We start from the raw sequence: 13,075 nt of genomic DNA on the forward strand, positions 1-13,075 counted from the left end.
ATGAAATATCTTTTCCGTTTTTTCACTAAACTTAAATGGAAATCAAACATTAATGTTTTAGAATAAATCACTATTATTTATAGTATTTGAGCCTCTTGTGGCGCAGAGTGGTAAGGCAGCCGTCTGACAGCTTTGCCCATAAGGCTGGGAGTTCAATCCCAGCAGCCGGCTCAAAGTTGACTCAGCCTTCCATCCTTCCGAGGTCGGTAAAATGAGTACCCAGCTTGCTGGGGGGTAAACGGTAATGACTGGGGAAGGCACTGGCAAACCACCCCGTATTGAGTCTGCCAAGAAAACGCTAGAGGGCGTCACCCCAAGGGTCAGACATGACTCGGTGCTTGCACAGGGGATACCTTTACCTTTACCTTTATTTATAGTATATGCACTTACATAAACTGTTTTTTCTAAAAAAGAAAAAGAAAATAAACAAACAAAATAAAGGATTTTCTCATAAATTTGGCAGAATGTTGATTTGGATTGTTAGCCAAAGTTGCTGCTCTGGGAAAGGAGGTCAAATGATGTCAGCAGAAACATTCCAAGCTGCCTTGTTCAGTGATACAGTGAATGTTTAGTGGCTATTCTCTCATTAAGTTTAATAGGAAGCTCTCAATTTAATCCCAGGGTCATTAAAACTGTAATTCCAGGACCCCTGCCAAGCTTAATACATTGCTTTCTTGTGGAGAGTTAATACTACTTTTCTTTGTCACCTAAAAACAAGTTCATGGGAGAGAATGGAACATAGCTAGCCTATTTAAAGACTTTCCAGATGAGGAATTCGGGTTTGTTTAAGTGAATTTTGTCTTTGAGATTTGTTGGTTTTTAAGGTGCCCCCAAGGCTTGCTTTTTGTTTTTAACCACAGAGTTGTTTAAGCCAACTGAATGTAGGTGTTGCGTATAAGATAGCTCAGTTTCATAAAAATTGCTGGGTCTGCCATTTCAGGCTTCCGTAGGGGAGAAGCAGCAGTTCTCATAGAGATTTTTTTGAGGTTAATTTGTACCTGTCTGCCTCATCTGAGCCAGCATATACTGACTCAGAGCATTGTTCTGTCTATTTCAGTAGTATATATCTTGACTGGCAGCAAATCTCCAGGGTCTTGGAGACATGTCAAGAATCATGTTTTGTCTGAAGCCATAGTTTTCAGTATTGTTTTTAACTCTTAGGCCTCTAAGAAATATTTAATTATTTATTATTTTATTTATATCTTGCCACTCCCATATAATGGCTTGTGGGGAGTTACAATCATAAATATACATTAAAATCCCCTCAAACAGTAATAAAATCCCTATTATTATTATTATTATTATTATTATTATTATTATTATTATTATTATTATTATTATTATTATTATTATCTTTCGATTTATTGCCCGCCACTCCCTTACGGCTCGTGGCGGGTTACAACATTTTAAAAACCCCAATAAAATCCATTAAAATCCCTCAACAACAATTACAATATAATTGTAACCCCTAATATTACAGACCCTGTGATGGCACAGTGCCTCAGGGGCAATTCCAGAGGTGTCTGATGACTTGGCTAGCCAGCGAGGGGCCCAGATCTAACTTGCCCTGGCCTTGTCCAAAAACCTGGCAGAAGAGCTCCATCTTGCAGGCCCTGCGGTACTGGGAAAGCACCATCAGGGCCCTCAGCTCTCCCAGGAGCTCAGTCTACCAGGGCGGGGCCAAAAAGGCCCCAGCCTTGGTCGAGGCGAGGCAAATCTCCTTCAGGCCAGGGACCTTTAACAAGTTCATACCCGCATAGTGAAGAACCCTGTGGGGGGCATAAGGAAACAGGCAGTCCTGCAGATATGAGGGGCTTAGACTATGGATGGCAACCAAAGCAGCTGCCTCAGCACCAGCTGGATGTGGGTCCCCCAAGATGTGCCTGTGAGGACCCCAGCAACTGAATTTTGCACCAGCTGCAATTTCCAGGTCGGGGACAATGGTAGGCCTGTTGTTAGAACCCTGTTGTTGTTACTTTGCAGGTAGTGCAACATGATCCTTGTCGAGGTGGTGCGGGGTACTGGAATAGCCTTTTTCGGTTCAAACATCTTGCTACTGGGCATTACTTGGCTGCAGAGGTATGTATCATAAGATGGGAGTTTGTGGACTTCTGAGGTATTAATGTTTTCAAATAACATTTTTTCTCACTGCACTTCTCCCCCCCCCCCTTATCCAATTGGTGTAGTCCTTCATCATCTTCTCATTCATTTGAAAAACTATTGTTACGCATCACTCTCGTTCCTTCAAAAGAAGCCTGAAGCAACCCTAAACTTTACGGAAATCACTTTCCAGCTGCAGGATTTAAATAATCCAGGAAAACAAATAGTCTGAATGTTTTGCCCGGTTTGTATGTTGAACTGATATATTCGCACCTGTACAACCAATTTACTAGTGTCAACCAACTTTGTTCACCAATTTTTACTTCAGCTTTGTTTTTGTAAGCTGAAAATGCTATAATATGATTGTGAGTGACAGCATTTTGAATGCTACCTTGAAATGCATGTGCTAAAACAGGAGTAGTCAACCTGTGGTCCTCCAAATGTTATGAGCTTCTGCCAGTAAACATTGGCAGGGGCTCATGGGAATAGTAGCCCATGAACATCTGGAGGACCACAGGTTGACTACCCCTGTGCTAAAGAATAAAAATTCACTGATGTCATTTGGGATGGGAGAGGGGGAAGCTAGATTTTTTTGACCTGCTTGTGATTCTCTTCCATCAGGTAAATCCTGAATATGTGGAAGATTACCAGGAGTGTCAGTCATCAGTAAGTATAGGCAAGAGTACCCTTTTGCCTTTAACCAAGGGGTGTTGATACAGACCCTGGTTTGATTTTGACTGGCAAGCACGTAGACGAATCAAGGCTTCGTCATTGCCAAATGCCATCTTAGTCGATGAAAGACTGAATATGGTGTTTTCCAGTGACGTCTTCAGAGACTATAAATACTAATGACTGGGTAGCAGTAATTTTAGATGAGCTAAACTAATTTGTTATTCTTCCACCTGTTATAATCAAAGTTTTCATTATCTCCAATGTGTTGTGAAGCCCTTGAATTACTCTAATCTTTTATGTCCTTCTTACCTTTGTTTTTCCTGATTAAAACTGGCCATGCACTCAGAAGACGCATATATATGTTTTATAAATTCTCAGAACCTTGAGCAGCCAGCTCACCTTTTCCTTTGCAATGCAGTGTAGCTTATTCATATGCATTTGTTTGTTTGTTTGTAGCACTACAAATGTGCATGGCACTAAACAGAAAAATAGGCTTTTGCTCCAAGGAAATTTACCATTTAAATGTGACTTAAGTGGAGATAGCCAAGGATGTACAGATGTATCTCCCTTCCATGGATGATTTTGGGGTTGTATGGAAAGGAGAACAAAGAATGAGGGACAGCAGGAAAGGGAATCATTTAGAAGAAGAGTTGGTTCTTGTATGCTGCTTTTCTCTTCCCGAAGGAGTCTCAAAGCAGCTTACAGTTGCCTTCCCTTTCCTCTCCCCACAACAGACACCCTGTGAGTTGGGTGAGACTGAGAGAGCCCTGATAACACTGCTTTGTCAGAACTGCTTTATCAGTGCTGTGGTGGGCCCAAGGTCACCCAGCTGGTTCCATGTGTGGGAACAGGGAATCAAACCCAGCTTGGTGTACTAGTTAGGAGTGCGGACCAGATCAGAAGTCCGCACTCCTAACTAGTACACCAAGCTGGGTTAGCATCCCTCCTTCCCTTTTGCTGAACAAGTCACCTATACAGTGGTGCTTTCTGGATAATACTGGTTCTTTGGTGTTCCTTCTGCTCTGTTGGCTTTGGTATTAGTGGTGGGCTGCACTAGGGAACCCAACGATGTTAATACTTTTGTTGGGGCACAAGGGTGGGAATCATTGCTGCATATGGTGAGAGTGGAGGCCTCTAACAAAGCATGTTAAATTTTCAAGGCATGCTTCTGCCCCTTTTGCAGCACACTAATGGGCAGTTTGACAATTACGGAGTAAGAATCCCCACCACTTCTAGGTGATAAGAATAGCCTTCTTTTGGATTATGTCTGAAACCAGACACTGTCTTTATCTGATACTGAGTCAGCAGTGAATTCCACTTGCTTGGTGTAATGTTTTTTTTTTTAAATCACCCTGAAATTTGCCTTATCTTATTTTTGCTTTACATTGTCTCATCTTATAAGGTGAAGCCTGTGAATAGCAGTTCTCTACCTGGGAGAAATTGCAGTGTTTTAAAGATAGCTGCTGAAACTCTCAGTATGTTTTTTTCTTCCCCGTTGAGTGATCTTATATAATTTGCTCAAACTGCTGTTCGACTGAGTTTGTAGGCTGAATCTTTGAACAGACAAATTGATTCATCCATCTCATCCTCTCATGTGCATATGCTATCATCCACCCTCTAATAACAGTTGCATTACAATTCCTTTTTAAGGGTGTGCTAGGAGATGGAAAGTTGAGTGCCTTCAGGTGTTTCTTTTTTAGAAAGACATGGATCAGGCATATATATGGCAAGTTACTGTTGTCAAAAGTGGTGTGCTAACCCCCAAAATAGACCTTCTCCCATGAGATTCTTATTATGTGTTCTAATAGTGAAGTTGACCAGATCTGAGGACACTTAAACCTCAAGATAGAGCTGTGAATGGACAAGACAGATCTTTCTACAAATGTGAAAATACCCAGATCTGCAGAAAAATGTAACAAAAAAAACATGGGGGGGTTAACCCCCCCTCCCTAAGTGATTAGTGCCTGTACTTTAAGAATTGAATGTCCTCCTTGGCCATTGTTAGGTAATACAACAATAGTGCCAGCCTCTTAGCCTAGGTTTCTGTCAGTAAAAGGCAGGGGGAGGAGGCAGAGCCTTTTCTAGGGCTGTTTTGGCTTTTGAGGGAAAACTCACTGGGGCCAGGCCTGGTGGTAACCATTGCACAACCTGCTACCCAAGATATTATTATTATTATTATTATTATTATTATTATTATTATTATTATTATTATTATTATTATTATTATTATATTTATAGCCCGCCACTCCCTTGAGGCTCGTGGCGGGTAACAATATCACTCAATATATGACTCACCTAGTCCTGGGTGCTTGCTACCATTCAACAACAGCCACTGTATGGAGTATATTGTGGTATTGTGATTAGCACTCAGGCACTGAAGAACCAGGTTCAAATCAGCGGTCTGCCATGGAAGCTCACTAGGTAACCTTGGGCCAGTCACAGACTTTCAGCCTAATTTACCTCACAGGATTGTTGTAAGGATAGAAACAAGGAGAGGAGAATGGTGTAAGCTGCTTTGGTCCCCAAGGAAAGGTGGGGTATAAATCAATCAATAATAGATGAAGATAGAAGGAAGATAAAAGGTAGGTATATGGCTGAGAAGGAGAGAAAACAAGGAAAGGAGAGTGGATATGGGAGTTGCTGGGAGGAAGGAAGGGGCAAATAATGAGGGGGTGGTACAGGAGAAAGGCATATGCCCCCTTTGTGTCCTTGAAGGTTCCTTGCCATGCATTAATAAAAGTTTGTTGGTCTTAAAGGTGCCACTGGGTTGAAAGTTTGTTTTCATTTTTCCCCCCTGGAAGAAACATATTTAAAGGGAAAGGCACTGAACCCTAAGGTTTTCCAGGAGCTACCTTAAGTCAGAGAAATGGACCATGTAGCACAAGAATGATGAGTCTGACTGACAGGCTGTTGTAGCATATCTCAATATAGTTCTTCAAAGTCTCATGCATAAAAAAAGAAGAAAGAAAAAAAATCTCTGGCAAAAAACATCTTCTCTAGTTATTCTGCTGGGATCGGTACAATGCTTAGGTACTCCAGTTGTAGACTAGTCAAGGTTGTTCCCTAAACAAAAACAACAAATTGAGATATAGGTTGGTAGCAACTTGCCATTTTGCTGGTTCAGGTGGCTGTGTTGCTGGGGCTGGTAGACAGCAGATGTATAACTTAAACAGATGTTTGCAGAGTGGAATGCATATGAGGTGTGGGCGGGAATTAGTTGCTGTCTATCACAAAGTGTATTGCATGGAAGGCCTGTGATGGGGGTGGAAAAAAACCCAATAGGTTTTGGTTCATGTCTGTTGGACCCATTTGGGGGGGGGGGGCAGGATTTCTGAAATTCCCTGGAACCTAATACAAGTATGGTATTTGGATCAGGGACCTTTTTGGAAATCCTGAATTTTTTCAAGTCCAATAGACCCAAGAAGAATAATGCTGAATTTTAAAACAAGGCAGCTCAACCTTGGGAGCTGGCTTGGCTTCCCCTGCAGCTTGGCTTAAACTGGGCTGCAGGAGAAGCTGGCCCCAGGATTTGCATACAGAGGGGAGGACCTGACTGGGAGCTCTCAGGTCCTGCCACCCCAGCTGATTTTTTGGTATAGCTGAATATACCTGAATAAAAGCCCCCAAAACTTGGCTTTTATTTGGGCTCCGCTATACCGGTAGCTGATTAGATTCTCTGATCTGTAATCAACTTAAATAATACCCCCCAAATACTGGTAAGGTATTTTTTTTGTGTGTGTGTGTGACATCGTCATATGAATCCCTGCTATTTTTAGTAATGAAAAAGGATTGTAGACAGTATGGGGAGGAGGTTAACAGGAATAAAGTTTTGCAGTTTGAACCCATGCAACCAGAAATATCCATGCTGCCTTGAGCGAGGATGTATAGAATGTTATGTAGCAACAACAAAAAATGAGGGTTCCTGATTCGTCTCTTAAACTTTCCTTTTCGCTCCTTCGACCACCAGGTGGCATATGTAGACCAAAAACAGTCTAAACATGAGGCAAAGTTAGTTTCTCAGGTGTATGCATTTATTTACATATTTTTTTCCTAACTGGAGAGTAGGTCTATGTACACTTATTGCATAATGAGGAAACTATGTTGTGCTAAAAAGGGGCCTGAAGGAGCTGTTAAGTCCACTCAAATGGAGGAGAAGAGGAGGTTGAGAAGGGACATGATTGAGGCTGTGGGCAGTAGAGGATAGGACCCACAGCAATGGGTTCATGCTATGTGGAGAATGATATCAGCTAGATATCAAGAAAAAAATTAAAGAGTAGTTCAGCAGGGGAATTGACTGCCTAAGGAGGTGGTGAGCTCCCCCTCACTGACAGTCTTCAAGCAGTGGCCAGTCAGATACTTATCCTGGATGCTTTACGCTGATCCTGCATTGAGCAGGGTGTTGGACTAGATGGCTGGGATGGCCCCTTCCAACTCTATGATTCTGATTCTCTAATCACAAGCATGTTGAGAATGGTATTGTATTACATACTGCTAGCATTTAACTCCATGTTCTACTTCAAAGGTTCAGCTTTTGGCATTTTATCTGCCATCTTTCTGTATATGCTATACCTTGCCATATCCTCTGCAGGACCAGCTGGCCAGTATCTGTACAATTTATATGCTTTGTATCTTGGTTCATTTGTACTTTCAGGGCAGCTGTGGCTCTGCAGACCAAGCAACCACAGCTGCTTCAGATGCTGACATTTTGTAAAGACTGACCTCTGATCTTTTGCTCCTCCCAGTTTCATTCAGACTGTTGCAGGGTGATCTTTCTGTACCATGGTTACTTCAGTAATTCTGTTGGTATCTGCGGTGGACAGAGTAGGATAGAATTGTCACATTGTCCGTACATGATTTCTTTTGATGAAGTTGCAGGGAATTCAGGATTACCATTGAGAAGATATGTGCAGGGTCCATTTTCATATGTATATATTTTTAGGAATTAGGGATGGGCATAAAGTTTGTGACCAATTTGGCTGGTTTGTGGTATGTCAACTGGCATGAACTTGCCACAAACTTTCAAAATGTTTATGAATGGATACTTTTTCAGATAGATTGTCTCTGCTCAATCTAAATGTTTGCCAAACTTCAAAGCTACGGGCTGGGGGTGGGGGGTGGAACATGGAGACCATGTGAAGGAACATCGGGGGAAGATTGCCTGTGACTTTGATGTCTCTAGCATACCGTGAAGGAACGTACTACTGAATCTAAAAGTTTGTGACAGTTCGCAAACCAAGCATGCCACAAGCTATGAACCTAACCACATTTTCCTGGTTCATGCCTATTCCTAAACGGAATTGTTTCAGTGTTCATTATATGATTAGAAAAAAAGTCTTTGGCAAGTAATGTTACTTGATATATCCTAGGTTTCTATAGTAATTTACCTCTAGAATGTTATGAATTGTTTATTTGATTTATTTATTTGAAAAAATTATATCCTGTTGTATCTCTTCAGATTCAAGAAGGCTATCTAGTGATGTTTGGATACTATCTTGAAGAAATTATATATCTGTTTTCATTTGTCTCCTCCTTATCCCCTCCAAGTGTCTCCAGTTTCCTGATGGGCTTGTTTTTTTTTAATTTTTCCTTTGTAGCCTGCAGATATAATTACTTTGTAAATACTTTTCATCTAAAAGTGCTCCCTCTCTGTTTTAATTACTCAAAAGCCATGTACTTTCAGATAATGATATTTAACATGAACCATGTAACGTCAGCTGCCCTGCTTGCACCATCTTGGAGATGTAATACCTGCCATATCAAATGGTTTTTGAAAGGCGCCATTGCTCCAAATGAGAAACAAACATCTTTAAAATATTTTGTCAAATTCCTTTCCTTGAAACTGGGGAATTCTTGAGGTCTAAATCATGTCTGGATTTCTCAGTGGCTCTATGTGAAAATTTAATGAATTTGCGATCCATACCTGTTTAACCCTTATAGATCCTGATGTATTGCGTTATGCTTCTGTCTACCATTGGGATTATCTGTGGCCCTGAGTGATAGGGCTGGGTTTCTTTATGACCTTTTGCCATTCAGTCTGGACAAGCCACTCTTCTGATTTCTTAAATTTGATTTGATACGCTATTCACAGATGGATCCTGACCAAGATGCAGTGAGAAGGGGACTGCATAATGCTCCAGAGAAGATGGCATACTCCCTAGTTTCTGTACCCGAAGGGAATGATATATCATCCATCTTTGAACTTGATCCCACTACGTTGCGAGGGGGAGACAGCCTTGTTCCAAGGTATGGCATTGCAAGTGGTCTGTGTCTTGGCATGTTATTATGAGCCCTAATTAAGCCAACTCCAAATGTTAGGCAGTGTTAGGCATTACCTTTAAATATCTGTTTATGTTGCTCTGCACTGATGAAGATTGAGTAGGAAAGAGCCAGCTTGGTGTAGTGGTTAGAGGCACCATCTTCTAATCTGGTGAGCTGGGTTTGGTTCCCCGCTCCTCCACATGCAGCCATCTGGGTGACCTTGGGCTAGTCACAGCACTGATAAAGCTGTTCTGACTGAGCAGTAATATAAGGGCTCTCTCAACCTCACCTGCTTCACAGGGTGTCTGTTGTGGGGAGAGGAAAGGGAAGGTGAATGTAAGCCGCTTTGAGACTCCTGGTAGAGAAAAGTGGCATATAAGAGCCATAACTTCTTCTTCTGTCATGAGAATGATTAAGAAAGGGATTGGGAAAAAATGGCCAGTACTGAAATGGCCTTGTGTGGTATGGCCACATTTGGAGTACTATGTATACTGGCCATCAAATCTCAAAAAGGGTACTGTAAATCTGGAGGTGATACCAAAGTGATGTAGGGCAACCAAAATGATGAAGAGATTAAAGCACCCATCTTGTCAGAAAAAGAATTTTAAGCTTTTTGTTTTTGGATGCAAAACAATTAAGTTCAGATATGATAAGGATTTATGTAATTATATACATGGAATGTAGAGTGAAAGTATAACTAGTAGTATAGCTCATGGGCAAGCTGATGAAGTGATGGTGATCTCAGGTCAGATAAAAGAAAATATTACTTAACAAAAAACATAATTCACTTGAAGAATTCATTGCCAGAGGATGTGCTGATTGTCTCTAGGATAAATCATTTTAAGGGATTCTTGAAGGTTAGGTCAATCATTGGCTATTGGCCACTGGGTCTAGGTAGAATCTCTGTCTAGGAATTATGGCCCCCTCGAATGCCATTCCTGGGAAAGCCTTGGTCTCCGTATCCTGCTTACCATCTTTCTGGAAGCATCTGGTTAATCACTGATATAAAAAGAATGCTAAGCTGGTTGGACCCAGGATCTGCTCTTGCATGCTGTTCTTGTATCCTCCTCTGTGCTGTCCTTTGTCTTGGTTGACCTCTTAAATAAAGGGACATGCAATAAGGCCACATCCACTGATCTCAAGTGGTACCATGTCACAAATCTTTCTTGGCTCTGTGTCTTACACTCTGAGTTGGCCAAGAATCAAGGTGGGTCTGGTTAAACTTTAGTTTCCCATTTCCCCCAGAAACATCCCACCCCCAGTTTAGAATATCTTTTTGGTATGAGCTTCCATCAGCAAAAGAAATTTGCAAACTAGAAGAATTAATGTGTATACTTCTGTTTTGTGTGAGAGAAATCAAGACTGCCCCTTTTCCTCTCTGTAGTTTGACACTGTCTGTTTCAGCACTGGCAGAGCTCCTCCTTAGTACCAGCATGTGTCAAAATCTGAGTGATTCTTTCTGAACACTTTTCTGTAAACCATACCTCCCTCCTCCCCAAATTCCTGAGTGTAACAGTACTCTATACGTTAAACATATAAAAGTATTTCTAGGGAATTCACAGATATTTATTTATTATATTTATATATACCACCCTCCCCAGAGGCAACAGAACACTTTGGGAAAAAAATGAAAAGATAAATTGCTAGCTAGTCCTATACCTACATAGATCCTCTATATTTCCCTTCCTGGGAATGGGTCCAGGAATGGAGCCTCTTGACACAGCGTGAATGAGCCTGTCCTTCAGATGTCAGATCACAAGGCTAGAGGAAGATGAGCCATCAGCTAAACACCTTTTTATCATGAATGGTCCCAGACCTTACCAAATTTCAGTTGATTTAAGCTGTTTTCAGAGCCAGGGTTTACTTTACTCTGAAAAACAGGATAAATACAGTTTGGGAATATAAATTGCCCGTCAGTTTCTAGCCAATTTATTTAAAAACTTTGCAGATGGTGTTTTCTGTTGTATTTTAAAGTCTGGCTTGCCACTTTAAAAGGATACATTTGCATGGGAAGCATTTCTTGGATTACTAAGGAAATTCTGTGGTGGGAGCCACCTTACTGTTAATATATTTTATTCTTTTATTAGGAACTCGTATGTCAGACTTAGACATCTATGTACAAATACCTGGGTTCATAGCACCAATATCCCCATTGATAAAGAAGAAGAAAAACCTGTCATGCTCAAAGTAAGTCTAGTGATGAAGCTAATGCATCATGTATCTCCTCCTGTTGCCAGTGAAAACCGTCTTGAGGGAAGCGGGTAAAGAAAGGTATCTTATGTTCCCAGGTCTGATTTGGGTCCTCTTTGCTTAATCACAATCTAAGTTCTTAAAATAGACTGGTGCATAAACATGATGTTTGCATCTTTTCTTTAGTTAGAAAGAAAAGAAAGCCAATAATCTTTTTGGAAATCTCTAGGAACAAGAGCACTTTGGACAAAAGGTTTTGTTTTTTTAACATTGGGTGTGTTGACATTTGCAAGCCAGGCTGTTCTTGATCCCATGTGCAGTTTTCATAGACTGCTGGCAAAATGTGCTGTTGGCACATGTGCTGTGCTCAATTTCTGTGATGGCTGCTTCTCTTTTTCCTGTTTAGTGCTACAGTTTGACAATTGGGTTCACATTGGTGAATCAATAGTTGATACATTTAAGGCACTTGCATTGGCCTTTACTTTGAGAATTAACAAATGCCAAATTGACTATTTCAACACTGTTAAAATATTGCCCATCAGAATCTCACCTCATGTTTCTAAAATTCGAACACTGTTTCCCCATCTTGATTGCTTTGCTAGTTTTTACTTGAGCACAACTAAAATTGCGTTGTTTTTTAGATTGGTACGTCTCCAGTAAAAGAGGATAAAGAAGCTTTTGCTATAGTGCCAGTTTCTCCTGCTGAAGTTCGGGACTTGGATTTTGCAAACGATGCAAGCAAAGTATTGGGCTCCATTGCTGGCAAGTTGGAAAAAGGAACGATAACCCAGAATGAAAGGAGGTGAGAGTATTGCAATGCAGGCTTTTTTAAAGAGAATATGGTGCCTCCAAAGTACAAGGAAAATCTGCTGAACACAAGAAGAAAGGAAACACATTGCTATCAATGTAAGACACACATACACCCCTTTTCAAAAATGTCTACCAAACTTAAAATTAGAATTTAGTGCTTTCAGGGTTGGTTTTTAAATCTATACATTAATTTCTCCGGTAAGCAGTTTGATATATTAAAGGCGATAATTGGTATTATTATTTTTTTGCTACAAATTATTGCATTTTGGCTTAACAGTTTATTAAATCTTTCTAGATCTGTTACCAAGTTGCTTGAAGATCTGGTGTACTTTGTTACCGGTGGAACAAATTCTGGACAAGATGTGCTTGAAGTGATGTTTGCAAAGCCAAATCGAGAGCGGCAAAAGTTAATGAGGGAGCAAAATATTCTGAAACAGGTACATTGAATAAGAGAGCTTCTAGTGAAGTAGAAGTTGACAAAGAATGGTTGATGTGAACAGGATTCTGTCTCAGCCAAAATTGTGCCTGCATCTCCAGATTCCCCATGAGATCCTTTTTGTGAACACCTCCAAGATACTTGTACGTGCAAGGAATGGAATGTAGAATCTCTTCCCTTTTTTGCCATCAAGTCACAGCTGACTTATGAGACTCTGTCAGCAGGAGATGGACAATAAATAAATGCATAGGAGAGCATGAGTTGACCAAGCAATCTACAGGGGCCAGTTGGTTTCACATGCATCCAGTGCATCACTTGATATGATGCATCAAACATCTGACAGCATTTAGTTATAAACATTTGAACATTACAATCTCAGTTTCTTAATGTTTTCTTTTATCATATAATTCCTCAGATCTTCAAGTTATTACAAGCGCCATTTACTGACTGTGGAGATGGGCCAATGTTGAGACTGGAAGAACTTGGAGATCAGCGCCATGCTCCTTTCAGGCACATATGCCGACTTTGTTACAGAGTCCTGAGACACTCCCAGCAGGACTACAGGAAGAACCAGGTTAGGAAAATGAGACATGGAGAATTTAGCTTGTT

The 13,075-nt window shown here is 40.8% G+C and overlaps 1 protein-coding gene across 8 annotated transcripts in view; it reads left to right on the top strand.

The window, feature by feature from the left end:
• ITPR1 (inositol 1,4,5-trisphosphate receptor type 1) overlaps positions 1 to 13,075 on the top strand; it is a 264,215-nt gene that overhangs the window by 107,615 nt on the left and 143,525 nt on the right. For all 8 annotated transcript variants that reach the window (XM_077325238.1, XM_077325242.1, XM_077325240.1 and 5 more), the window contains 6 exons: positions 1,984 to 2,079; positions 8,861 to 9,015; positions 11,118 to 11,217; positions 11,862 to 12,022; positions 12,326 to 12,467; positions 12,882 to 13,040. In XM_077325238.1, coding sequence (XP_077181353.1) covers positions 1,984 to 2,079; positions 8,861 to 9,015; positions 11,118 to 11,217; positions 11,862 to 12,022; positions 12,326 to 12,467; positions 12,882 to 13,040 — 813 coding nt within the window. The remainder of the gene's footprint in view (positions 1 to 1,983; positions 2,080 to 8,860; positions 9,016 to 11,117; positions 11,218 to 11,861; positions 12,023 to 12,325; positions 12,468 to 12,881; positions 13,041 to 13,075) is intronic.

This window comes from Paroedura picta, chromosome 3 (genome assembly GCF_049243985.1).
Source record: "Paroedura picta isolate Pp20150507F chromosome 3, Ppicta_v3.0, whole genome shotgun sequence".
Taxonomy (NCBI): Eukaryota; Metazoa; Chordata; class Lepidosauria; order Squamata; family Gekkonidae; genus Paroedura; species Paroedura picta.